The 13,125-nt window shown below is 42.0% G+C and overlaps 1 protein-coding gene across 1 annotated transcript in view; it reads right to left on the bottom strand.

Moving 5' to 3' along the window:
- SERINC4 (serine incorporator 4) overlaps positions 1 to 13,125 on the bottom strand; it is an 88,820-nt gene that overhangs the window by 23,697 nt on the left and 51,998 nt on the right. Inside the window, exons 10-11 of the mRNA XM_089689383.1 lie at positions 5,302 to 5,374; positions 4,915 to 4,960 (exon numbers count right to left, since the gene is read on the bottom strand). Of these exons, the coding sequence (XP_089545509.1) occupies positions 4,915 to 4,960; positions 5,302 to 5,374 (119 nt within the window). The remainder of the gene's footprint in view (positions 1 to 4,914; positions 4,961 to 5,301; positions 5,375 to 13,125) is intronic.

Here is a 13,125-nt window from a genome sequence, read left to right as displayed (position 1 = left end):
TGCATCGGATCAAGAGAGCAGCTGCTAAAATACCATTACATAGCAGCAAACAGATATTTGAAGCTACTGGTGCCTCTGGAGTCCCACGGACATCAAGATGTAGAGTCCTCCAGAGTCTTGCAACTGTGCATAAACCTTCTATTCGGCCACCACTAACCAATGCTCACAGGCAGGAACGGCTGCATTGGGCAGAAAAATACATGAAGACTAATTTTCAAACAGTCCTGTTCACTAATGAGTGCCATGCAACCCTGGATGGTCCAGATGGATAGAGTAGTGGATGGTTGGTGGACGGCCACCCTGTTCCAACAAGGCTGCGACGTCAGCAAGGCAGTGGTGGAGTCATGTTTTGGGCCGGAATCATGGGAACAGAGCGGATCGGCCTCTCATGTCTATGTGATGGAAAACATGTCCACTAAAAAGTTTTGATCAGCCAGGGCATGCCCCCCAGAATGCCAAGAAACCGTTTAACAGTCCCGGATACATAACGTACATTACACCACTCGTTTCTAAATGTCTCACCCCAGATCCAGCTTGGTTTTAGGTTACCAAGTGGCAAATCTTTGACAGAAATAGTATGAAAAAGTTATTATTTTAAAATGCTGCATTATGCAGCTCTCAAGGACCAGCTAGAGCAAAAAAGGAAATATGCCCAAGAAGAGTTCCATATCCCCGGCTAGTGAAGGTGCGTCTGGTACAATCTGTCCGACCTTGGGCCTTGGCTTGTCACTTGCAAGGAAAGATGACTCCCTCATCTCCCTGGCCCCTGGACTGCCACTGAGGAGCCGAGCCGCCTGCCCAGTCTCCTGAATACTCATCCATCTGCAGAGATGACATCTCCCTGGCACTGTCTTCCAGGCGCCTGGACCCATGCTGGGAAGGGGAGACGGCTTCCTCTGCTCCTGGGTCATCGTACTGCCACTGGGGAGATGAGCTGGTTCCCAGATACCCGTCCCGCTGCTGGACAGACACATTCCTACAAGCTCATCCTGTACAGAAGCAGGTTTGTTAAGGTGAGTCAACAGCTGCTGAATCTGCCATAGGAGCTCTTCTCCCATAGCTGCAGGCAGAGGTGGGCAAACCACACTGTTACTCTGGCCCATTGCTGACACTTCGGCCGTGATTTCAGAGCTGTCAGTTGGTACTTCCCGATAGTCCCAGGCAAAGGGAGTCCTGCCCAGCTGCTGAGCAGAGTTTAACAGCTGTCTGAAGGCGATCTCCAGCTCCCATTCCTGAACGGCTAGAGCCTCCAAATCGTCCTGTGCCTACAGCACTTCTGGAATGTTCAGCACCTGGTCTCTTTAATCCATTAAAAATAACAAATGAGCTTCCTAGTGCCACATCCTAGCAATAACAAAAAAAAGGCTGGACAATGAAAGTACAGAAAGCTAGCAGATTTATTGGGCACAGTAAGAGACCACACAAATATATACATACAACCATATATTAGCATAAAAGAGTCACATATCATGTATGAGATTCACGATACATACATAACCCTCAAAAAGGGGCAAAGGGGAAAGGGATACAGGTAATTACAAAATAACTCCCTTGCATACATCATAGTCACCTAAAACATAGGTATCAGATACAGAGTAAGAGATCAAAAAACGGTCAATGCGTTTCGCCTGTACATTGGGCACATTTGATTGCATGTTGTTACGCATGGTTATAATACACTATTATGATGTTTAATTTCTGGGCTTTTGGTCCTGTTAGGCAGTGGTGACTGTGGTTGTCATCTGGGTGCGCCCGCTGTCCCCCCTTTGGGACGGTGACATTAGTGCGGTTTTGTGTGTCCCCTGGGTTCTCTCTGTCAGTGCGCCTGCGCTGCTCGTGTTCGGCACATGCGCGTAGCTCAGTTGGCGTGATGTGCAATCGACGTTGTGTGTGCAGTCACATTTAGTGCAGGTGTACACCACGCCATCTTGGTGTTTGGCACAGTGTTTCACACACGGCCGCCAATGTTTGGCACAGGGGGGGGGGTGTACCCAGTGGTGCTAGAGATTCACGATATGTATTTTTTGGATTGCTCTGTGTAGGTTCCATTTCTTAAGGTGCTAGCCTGTGATCTGTACATATTGGCCCCTAATGTCTATGGTTCTTTTTTTAGGGGGCCGTCTAATAGGGACTTGGTGCAAACTTAGTACGCGTTCTATTTATATGGATTCCACATTAAGTATTACATTAAGTGAAGTATTAGATTTGACATTGGCTCTTTATCCCTTTGAGGTTATTTGCTTATTGTTAAATACTCCCTGTTGCATGGCATACAGTAATTTATCTCTTTTTTATGCACCATATCAAATATTGGGCCGTTGATCCTGCCATTACATCTGGTCTTTTTCACCACAAGATTTTATCTTGAAATTCTGCTTGCCTGTCCATTTGCATATTGGCCCCTCATACAAGTGTATGGTTCCTTTTTTGAGATATAGTATATTACCCCTACCCCATCTATATTATTAACACACGATTATTTTGTAGGCCTAGCATCATCTTCAGGAGTCCCTGCTTGTGACCTTCCTAACCTCCATATATGTAGGGTTTTGTGTCTCTCTTGGAAGTGGACATAGTGTACGACTATTGTGAGTTCTGGCCCATACAATCTATGTAGATGCCTGACTGAAGTACTTTGGTATATATGCTGGTGGTGTCATATATTTTCCTCTATAGGATCTATTTATAAAATATTTCGCCCTTGAATCTTTTTTTCTTGCCTGTATCCTGGTCTCTTATGCTGCTCCCCATACTACTTTGCCGCTGGCCTGCTGTGCTTTCATGTAAGCACAATAAGTAATTTTTGTTCATTGTATGTATTTCAACGTATTTGTCTGTAGACCTAATATTCATGTTTTTATATGCAATAGCACTATTCTCCCTTACATTCAAGCTACGGTCCTGAAGAAGCCCAATGTACAGGTGAAACGCGTTGACCATTTTTGCTCTCTTACTCTGTATCTGATACCTATGTTTTAGGTGACTATGATGTACGCAAGGGAGTTATTTTGTAATTACCTGTGTCCCTTTCCCCTTTGCCCCCTTTTTGGGGGTTATGTATGTATCGTGAGTCTCATACATGGTATATGACTCTTTTATGCTAATAAATGGTTGTATGTATATTATTGTGTGGTGTCTTATTGTGCCCAAAAAATCTGCTAGTTTTGCCGTACTTTAAATGTCCAGCTTTTTTTTTATCTTTAATCCATGATTTCCTCCACTCGTTTCTAAGGCTGCATTTACATGTGAGCGTAAAAATGTACTGGCGTTTTTATTTCAGCGTTTTTGATCTTTTATAGAAGTGTATTACAAACGTTTTACAGCTTCGGGCATTCCTGTTTGAGCAAAAAACGCTCAAGTCACACATTTTCAGGCATTTCTATTGAAGTATATGGGGCCAAAAATGCTTGTAATCTGCCAAAAAGAATCTCATGTGCTTTTTATGTACGCGACAGGCATTTTGCTTCAGGTGACAGAACGCTCATATGTGAATAGGGTTCATTGAAGTAAATGGGATTGGGCTTGTTGAGCGTTTTAGAGCTACAAGCTTCAAGCAGAAAATCGCTCAGGTGTGATTGAAGTTTTAATGTCCCACCCCAGATCCAGCTCAGATCTAGGATACCAAGTAGCACATCTTTGGCAAGAATAGTATAAAAGGGTAACAGTATAAAGTTGGTAGTAGCCATGGCAAAATGGACAAATACTACATTATACAGCTCTCGGGGACCAGCTGGAGCAAGATAAGAAATATGCCCAAGAAGAGTTCCATATCCCTGGCTGGTAAAGGTGCGTCTGCACAATCTGTCCAACACTGTGTTCCTGCAGACACACCACTGTTCTGGGGACTTCCTGGCTTCATAATTCCGGTAGATCCTCCCGGCCAGTGAAAGGGTTTCAGGACCCAGCTCTCCTCCATGTTCTGACGAGGAGAATCAGAAAAAATCCCTGTTCTCCTCCATGGGCCATAATCAGTGGGTAGAAGGCTAGCCCATAGTACCCTCCAAAAGCCCTTGTCCCGGTTGGGTCTGTCACACAAGTGATAAGGGGTCTTTTTATAAATAATTCACTGTGTGAATGTCTCATGCATGAACTCAGCTGTTTTCCCGCCGCTCCGGTGGTGTCCAGGGCTAGGGGAGTAGCAGAGGGGTACAGGGAGGCTCGCAGGGATGATGATCGGCCTGACGAAGGAGTGAGCATGCTCTGAAAGCGCACCATCTTGGAAACCCGGTCCATGCGGTGACATCATCCCTACGAGCCTCCCTGTGCCCCTCTGCTACTCCCCGTGCCCTGGACACCACCGGAGTGGCAGGAAAACACCCAGAGCATGGCCAAATGACCTGATGCTCCCACTGGACCTCCATCACTTGACATGCCTACTTGTTACCCATCTATGTGAGTGCAATTTTACCATCAAATCTGCCTGATTTTAACCGTCTACACTCACAGTGGCGCTGCTGTCTCTATTCTCTGTCATTTTTGCTCTTAAAGGAAGTTGAAAAATAAAAGACCTCTTGGCCGAGTCACCGGAAAACAAAGAATATGCAGTCATCACATGTAAGAAGTAAGCTGCAATGTAATACATTTTTGTTTATGGGTTTAATACTTTAAGTTAAAAACATGCAGCTCTTTCACCAGCCAGTAGTCTCAGCAACTTATCTGGGGCAACCCATGCATTGGCACTGGATTTTAGGTTAGGCCTACTTGTATAAAGCAAACGTTCTTTGATCCTTCCTTCTGAAGGACTGGTCCTATCATTCATGTATACTGTCCTGAACTTTTCTCATAGGGTTCATTGAACCCTACCTACAGTGTCAGGACAAATTCTGGTCAACATGAGGTGGGCTGAACTAAACCCAAGAAAAGGTTAATACATTTGAGCCTCAAAGACATAAAAACACTTCAAAGTTTCCTTACCTCTTTCTTCGTCTTGTTCAGGACAACAGAAGCAGCAGGATGCTTTCTACATATAAAACATATAAGAAACAAATGTTATTGATGCCTAGAGTAAGAATAATCTACAATTTAACCTTCAACATTGCAGTCTGAGGGTATATCCCATCTCACATCTGACTACAGCTCATTGCACTGTGGATCATTGTTCTCTTTTTGCTCAATTTACTGCAGTTAATCTCTCAGTGAATATGCTGATCTGAACTAGCAATGAACCTCCTAATATACCCTGTACTGAGCACATGTAATGCTTACCCATCAGGAAGGAAATGCAAGCAAGACGACTGCTATTAGCAAACACAGATTATGAAAAATAAATGTTTCTTTACCCATTGCAAATATTATACTAACTTGAAACTCGTAGGTATAGACTTTAATCATCCACATTGGACCAAACATTTCCGCAAGGTAAGAGGCTTCATTGCTACAAAAAGGAAAAAAAAGATTATACTTGGTAGGCAATGCATCAGACATTTTATACAGTATATCAGATAGATGTTCGGTAGCAAAAACACTACATTACAATAAAAGTACATTACTATAAAATAATAGCTTTAGGCATCTCTCGAAAGATTATGAGGGTTATTAACTAAAGCTTGAGAGTGTAAAATCCGATACAGCTGTGCATGGTAGCCAATCAGCTTCTAACTTTAGTTTGTTTAATTAAGCATTGGCAATAAAACCTGGAAGCTGATTTTCTATGCAGAGCTGCACCAGATTTTACACTCTCAAGTTTTAGTACATTAACCCCATATGTATTAAAAAATAGAAAGCCACAACCATGAACCATGAAACTATATAGGTCAAGTAGTCCAACATTATTCTTGAGCATCATATATCCTCATATCACAAAACATAAGTTTTAGTAAATGACCCCCATATGTATTAAAAAATAGAAAGTCGCAACCATGCACCATGAAACTATATAGGTCAAGTAGTCCAACATTATTCTTGAGCATCATAAATCCTCATATCACATGGGAACAGGAAAGGATACATTATTAGAGCAAATACTGGGAGTAGATTGAAACAGTTCCTTTCATTAACCTGAGGCAATGCGTAGAATGCAAATGATAAACAATTCATGAAGTTCATCCTCAGGGTTATATGTGGTAGAACAGTTATCCATATACTGTACATTAAGATGTCAATTGAATTGAACATTGATACCCACATAATATTCCAGGATATATCCACACAGAACACAATCATGGAGATGGTAATCAGGAAATCCTCTTATTTATGTCAACTATGTTGCCCTGTTGGCCCTGATTCAGGATGCAAGATCTCCATAAACATAAGGATCACATCCAAATCTTATCTAGAAAGCTCCCCCCCAGGGGGGAATCAAATGGAATCCCAAAATTCAGGCAATTTGACTCCAATGTGTAAAGATTTCAAAATGCCCACACGACCACTATCGATTTTGAAAGCGAAAAACCTTGTGAGCTGCTATGCTGCAAGTCTCTAATAAAAGTCCACACCATACAAACTCTCAGATATAATGAGTTTTGTAACTCAGATAATAACCCAAAATGTGCCATGCTTCACTCTATTCAAGCATCTTATGCAAGAAATTATACAAATAAAATTGTGATGAAATATATCAGTCCAGTAACCGCTCTATATGTGCAACATCCACAATGCACTGAAGACACAATCTTCAATGTGATATATATATGTATATAAGTTCCTCAACCACTTGATCATCACTTCGTGCCAATGCAATATGAATAATGTGGATTCCCTCCACCAGATGTACTCTCACCTGGAGTATATGACCGAACGTTTAAGTAAGGTCATATAGCACTTGTGTTCCTCACATAGGACTCATTGCAACATTCCCATACAGACTAGGTTGGTCCACCTCTTCTTTTGCACTTTTGTATACTCAGCTGTTCACTCACCACTCTTCCTCAGCAGTATATACACTGCTCAAAAACATGAAATGAACACTGTTTAATCAGAGTATAGCATCAAGTCAATTAAACTCCTGGGATATTGATCGGGTCAGTTAAGTAGCAGAGGGGGCTGTTAATCAGTTTCAGCTGCTTTGGTGTTAATGAAATTAACAACAGGTGCACTGGATGGGCAATCATGAGACGACCCAGAAAACAGGAATGGTTTTATAGGTGGAGGCCACTGACATATTTTTCCCTACTCATCTTTTCTGACTGCTTTTCACTAGGTTTACATTTGGCAAGGGTCAGTGTCACTACTGGTAGCCTGAGGTGGTACCTGGACCCTACAGAGGTTGCACAGGCAGTCCAACTCCTCCAGGATGGCACATCAAGAGCATGGAGGAGACTAGAAGAGACAAGCAGTTACTCTATGAGAGCTGGACAGGGACGTAGAAGGTCCTTAACCCCTCAGCAGGACCAGTATCTGCTCCTTTGTGCAAGGAGGAACAAGATGAGCACTGCCAGAGCCCTACAAAATTACCTCCAGCAGGCCACTGGTGTAAATGTCTCTGACCAAACAATCAGAAACAGACTTCATGAGGGTGGCCTGAAGTGTCCTCTAGAGGGCCCTGTGCTCACTGCCCGGCACCATAGAGCTTGATGGGCATTTGTCACTGAACACCAGAATTGGCAGGTCCACCACTGGCGCCCTGTGCTTCTCACAGATGAGAGCAGGTTCACCCTGAGCACATGTGACAGACTTAAAAGGGTCTGGAGAAGCCGTGGAGAATGTTATGCTGCCTGCCAAGTCGTACAGCATGACCGTTTGGTAGTGGGTCAGTGATGGTCTGGGGAGGCATATCCATGGAGGGACGCACAGACCTCTACAGGCTAGACAATGGCACCCTGACTGTCATTAGGTATCGGGATGAAATCCTTGGACCCATTGTCAAGCCCTACGCTGGTGCAGTGGGTCCTGGGTTCCTCCTGGTGCACGACAATACCTGGCCGGCCTCATGTGGTGAGAGTATGCAGGCAGTTCTTGGAGGATGACAGAACTGATATCATTGAATGGCTCCCACGCTCGCTTGACCTAAATCAATGCTAAATCACATATATATATATATATATATATATATATATATATACAGTTGTGTTCAAAATAATAGCAGTCAGTCGTCACTAACCTGATCAATCACTGTTTTTGGTAGAAATTATATTTCTGCATGGCAAATAATTTACTAGCAGGTGTAGTCGAGTAATAGAAATCCAACAGATCCAACAGTCATGACATAGATGCTGCTGATTCTGTGTAATTAAATCACTCATTGAAAGGGGCATGTTCAAAATAATAGCAATGTGGAGGTCTATTAGTGAGGTCATTCATTCTTTGAAAAACAGGTGGCAATTATTGCCCTTATTTAAGAAGGAAGGCAGCAAATGTTGTATATGCTGGTTACAGTGCATTTCTCTCTGAAATTCTGAGGAAAATGGGTCATTCCAGACATTATTTAGAAGAACAGCGTACCTTGATTAAAAAGTTGATTGGCGAGGGGAAAACATATAAAGAAGTGCAGAAAATGATAGGCTGCTCAGCTAAAATGATTGCAATTGCTTTAAAATGGCAACCAAAACCTGAAAGACGTGGAAGAAAGCGAAAAACTACCATTCGAATGGATAGAAGAATAGCCAAAATGGCAAGGACTCAGCCAACAATCAGCTCCAGGAAGATCAAAGAAGGTGTAAAGTTCCCTGTGAGTACTGTTACAATTAGAAGACGCCTATGTGAAGCCAAGCTATCTGCAAGAAGCCCCCGCAAAGTCCCACTGTTGAAAAAAAGACGTGCTGAAGAGGTTACAATTTGCCAAAGAGCACATTAACTGGCCTAAAGAGAAATGGCGCAACATTTTGTGGACTGATGAAAGTAAGATTGTTCTTTTTGGGTCTAGTGGCCGGAGACAGTTTGTCATATGACCCCCAAACACTGAATTCAAGCCACAGTACACTGTGAAGACAGTGAAGCATGGTGTTGCAAGCATCATGATATGGGGATGTTTCTCATACTACGGTGTTGGGCCTATTTATCGCATACCAGGGATCATGGATCAGTTTGAATACATCAGAATACTTGAAGAGGTCATGCTGCCTTATGCTGAAGAGGAAATGCCCTTGAAATGGGTGTTCCAACAAGACAACGACCCCAAACACACCAGTAAATGTGCAACATCTTGGTTCCAGACCAACAAGATTGACGTTATGGAGTGGCCAGCCCAATCCCCAGATCTTAATCCAATAGAAAACTTGTGGGGTGACATCAAAAATGCAGTTTCTGAGGCAAAACCAAGAAATAGAGAAGAACTGTGGAATGTAGTCCAATCATCCTGGGCTGGAATACCTGATCACAGGTGCCAGAAGTTGGATGACTCCATGCAACACAGATGTACAGCAGTTCTCAGAAACAGTGCGACTACAACCAAATATTCATTAAGTGATTCAAAGGAAAGCAAAATCTTCAAACATTTTTCAGTTTATATAGTGAATGTTTGAGTTTGTAAAGAAGAATACAAACACTGCTATTTTTTTGAACAGTCTAATATTCACTTTTCTTCACTTTGTTTAGAGGAACAACACAAATTTGATCTATTTTTCTTCATGTTTTGATTTGGAATAGAATGTGTAGTGTTCCCAATGCATTTGTGTGTATGGAAATAAAAGCTATTAGAAGGATTTTGAGCTTTATTTACATTTTTCAACACACTGCTATTATTTTGAACACAACTATATATATATATATATATATATATATATATATATATATATGTGATTTTGTGCAGCCCTGCTGCCCTGTAGCAGTAGTTCTGCCATAGGATGGTCCTTTACTTGTGTTTTAATATATTTGAATGTGTTTTGAATTATTCCCAATAGTCTTTTCACTTCATTTCATAGCTTTTCACTTGGCTGCACTGCTTTCAGTAGTGTAAGTTTATGTTGGAGCTATCCAATCATACAATATTTCAGCCATGATAGCCATTATGTGTTGTCAGGGTTAAAGAAATCTGCCATGAGGCCTTCAGAATCAACAGTGCTGACTCCTGTAGCTTACAGCAAATGGCAATGAAACTATTGTTTTGCCCAGTCAGATGTTGAGTTGGCTACACTGGGCCCATCTAGCAGGTGTACAATAGCTTATGCCAGAAATACGACTGGACAGATTTGATTTTCAGCTTTAGCCTCCATGTCGAGTAATTGAAATCTACTTGAGGAAAGAAAGGAGAATAGATTTTGTGTACAGATAATCAGTAGTGTGTGTGAAGATAATGCATTTTATTTACATTTTTTATACAGTCAACCCTGGCTAATCCAGGTCCCGCTTTTTCCTAGTTTGTTCCGTGCTGAATTTTTAAGGTCACAGACAAAAATGGCTGAAATAATTCAGGTACAATTGTGCTCAAAAGTTTGCATACCCTGGCAGAAATTGTGAGATTTTGGCATTGATGTTGAAAATATGACCGATCATGCCAAAAAATGCTCATATGAAGCAATTTATTATCAAATCGTTGTTTGGCTCCTTTTTAAATCATAATGATAACAGAAATCACCCAAATGACCATGATAAAAAGTTTCCCTCCCCTGGAATGTTTGGCCTTGGTACAGACACACAAGGTGACACACACGGGTTAAATGCCAATTAGAGGTTAATGTCCCACATCTGTGGCATTTTAAATTGCAATTAGTGTCAGTGTATAAATAGTCAATGAGTTTGTTAGCTTTTATGTGGAAGCACTGACTAGGCTAGATACTGAGCCATGGGGAACAGAAAAGAACTGTCAATAGTCCTGTGTAACAAGGTAATGGAACTTTATAAAGATGGAAAAGGACATAAAAAGATGTCTGTGTTGAGAGAGAGTTGACAAGAGCTGGGAAATGAAGAAGAGATGACATCACCCAGAGACTTACTGTGGGGCATCTGTTGTCAGGTGCCTCTGCTCTACACAGAAGCCACTGCTGACAGCTCAGCCTGGGACCGGACCGGAGCAGCTTCAGAGTAGTTAGAATAGTAAGTAAAGCGAGCTTTTCTTTACAGGGTTAGATAGATTAGAATTAGAATGGGGGTGGGAGTAGGATTTGCGTTAGTTAGGTTTTGGGTGGAATTCCACTTTAGACCTGGGTTCATACTGATGCGGTGCAGAATTCGCAGCGTTTTCAGTGTGAATTCCACACTGCATCAGAATCGCACCCCATTCATGTGAACCGCTGGGGGTGTGTATGTTAACAACACCCCGAAAGCAGTCCGCAAAACGCGGTGCGATGTGCAGAATCGGATTGCATAGGTGTGAATACCTTCGAGGTCCGATTCTAGTATGGACCCAAAAAATGGTCCTGCACGTTTTTGGTGCAGGTGCGGTGCGAATAGAGCCATACAAAATGTATGACTCCAATCGAATGTGATTTGCACAGGAATGCGGTGCAGTTCCTGAGTGAATCACATGCGATATACTGCACCGCATATATGTGAAACCAGGCTCAATGTTGTTTATTTTTTGTAGCAATTAAATGAAACACCTTTAACCACTTTCCTGCCACCTTATAGTAGAAGTACTGCTACAGGGCAGCAGGGCTGCGCAATATCACAAATATATACGTGATTTGCATTTCCAGGTAGGAGACGTGCACTGTCGCTGCCGCTATTGGCAGCTAGGGATGTCAATCACCAGGTCCCAACCAGCGATTCCTGGCCGGCACTTGGCGATCGTCAGGTAAAGCTGAGAGGGAGTAGACCTGTGTGTAAACAACGCAGGTCTCCCTCCTGTCAGCATGGACATGCTGCTTTGTATCTCTCTGCAGTGCAGAGAGATACAAAGCAGCATGTCTCCCTAGTAAAACACACAGCACAGTGTTAACCCTTTGATCATCCCAGATGTTAACCCCTTCCTGCCCAATGTCATTGGTACAGTGTTAGTGCTTTTTATTAGCACTGATAACTGTATTGGTGTCACTGGGGATGTCAGTGCTAGTTAGTCAGTTCCCCCCCAGTGTCAGAATGCCAGCCGCAGTCCCACTATAAGTCACTGATCGCCGTCATTACTAGTAAAAGTAAAAATTCCAGTATATACACTGCCATTTGTAAACACTATAACGTTCACATAAACCAATTAATTTACACGTATTGGGATTTTTTTTTAGCAAAGACATGCAGCAGAATACATTTTGGTCTAAGTTTATGAAGAAATGTGATTTTTAAAATTTTTTTATTGGACATGTTGTATAGCAAAAAGTCAAAAATATTGGTTGTTTTCAACATTTTTTTTTTTTACAGCGCAAAAAAAACCCCACAGAGGTGATCATATACCACCGAAAGAAAGCTATATTTGTGGGAAAAAAAGGACATTAATGTCATTAACCTCTTGCCGCCTGGCAATGGCCGATTGGCAGCCAGCAAAATCCCTCAGCGTTCCGGGTGGATGCCATATGGCGTCCTTTCGGGCATGCGCAGTTTGTGCACCTGCAGAGCCGCGCAGCGACGTGATCTGTCACATGGCCGATAACAGATCTGAGTACCGACCCCGTTGCCGGTACCATGTGACCTGCTGTGACCAATCACAGCAGGTTACATGACAGTTGTATACAATGGATGGCTTCATTCATGCCATCCATTGTATACAAGTGTGTCTAGCTGTGAATGGTCACAGTGATCACATGCACAAGCTGGGCCAATCACAGCCCAGCTGTGTCATGTGATTAGCCATGGCCAATTCACAGCTAAGCACAAAAAAAAAAACCCTGAATGAATCGATATCATTCAGGTAAATGCTTGCTTATAGCAAAGTAATTCTTTGCTATAAGCAAATTGTTTAAAAAAAATAAATACTGATCACTTCCCCAAAGTAGTACAATGTTACTATGGTAACATTGTACTACATTGGTCATAGTGAAATATGAAAACAAAATCTTAAAAAAAATAAAAAAAAGTAATAAAAAATTAAAAATAATAAAAAAAATTATATATTTTTTTTTTCATACTGTCACCAGTCAGTGTCCCTGATCACCGCCATGCCAGTTATATTATGACGCTGTACTGCACTGGTGACAGTATGAAAAAAAAAATAGTGAAAATAATTTTTTTATTTTTAATTTTCCAAAAAATTATGACAAAAAAAATACAACTTCAAAAAACTCGCCATTCCTCTTATGAAATACGTCGGACTGTCTACTTTGCAAAAAGGGGTCATTTGGGGGATATCTGTACTGTCCTGACATTCTTGGACCTCAAGAA

The sequence above is a fragment of the Staurois parvus genome, unplaced genomic scaffold, assembly GCF_062004578.1.
Source record: "Staurois parvus isolate SC_StPar_1 unplaced genomic scaffold, SC_StPar_1.0 ptg000472l, whole genome shotgun sequence".
Taxonomy (NCBI): Eukaryota; Metazoa; Chordata; class Amphibia; order Anura; family Ranidae; genus Staurois; species Staurois parvus.
This window is presented reverse-complemented; position numbering and strand designations above follow the sequence as displayed.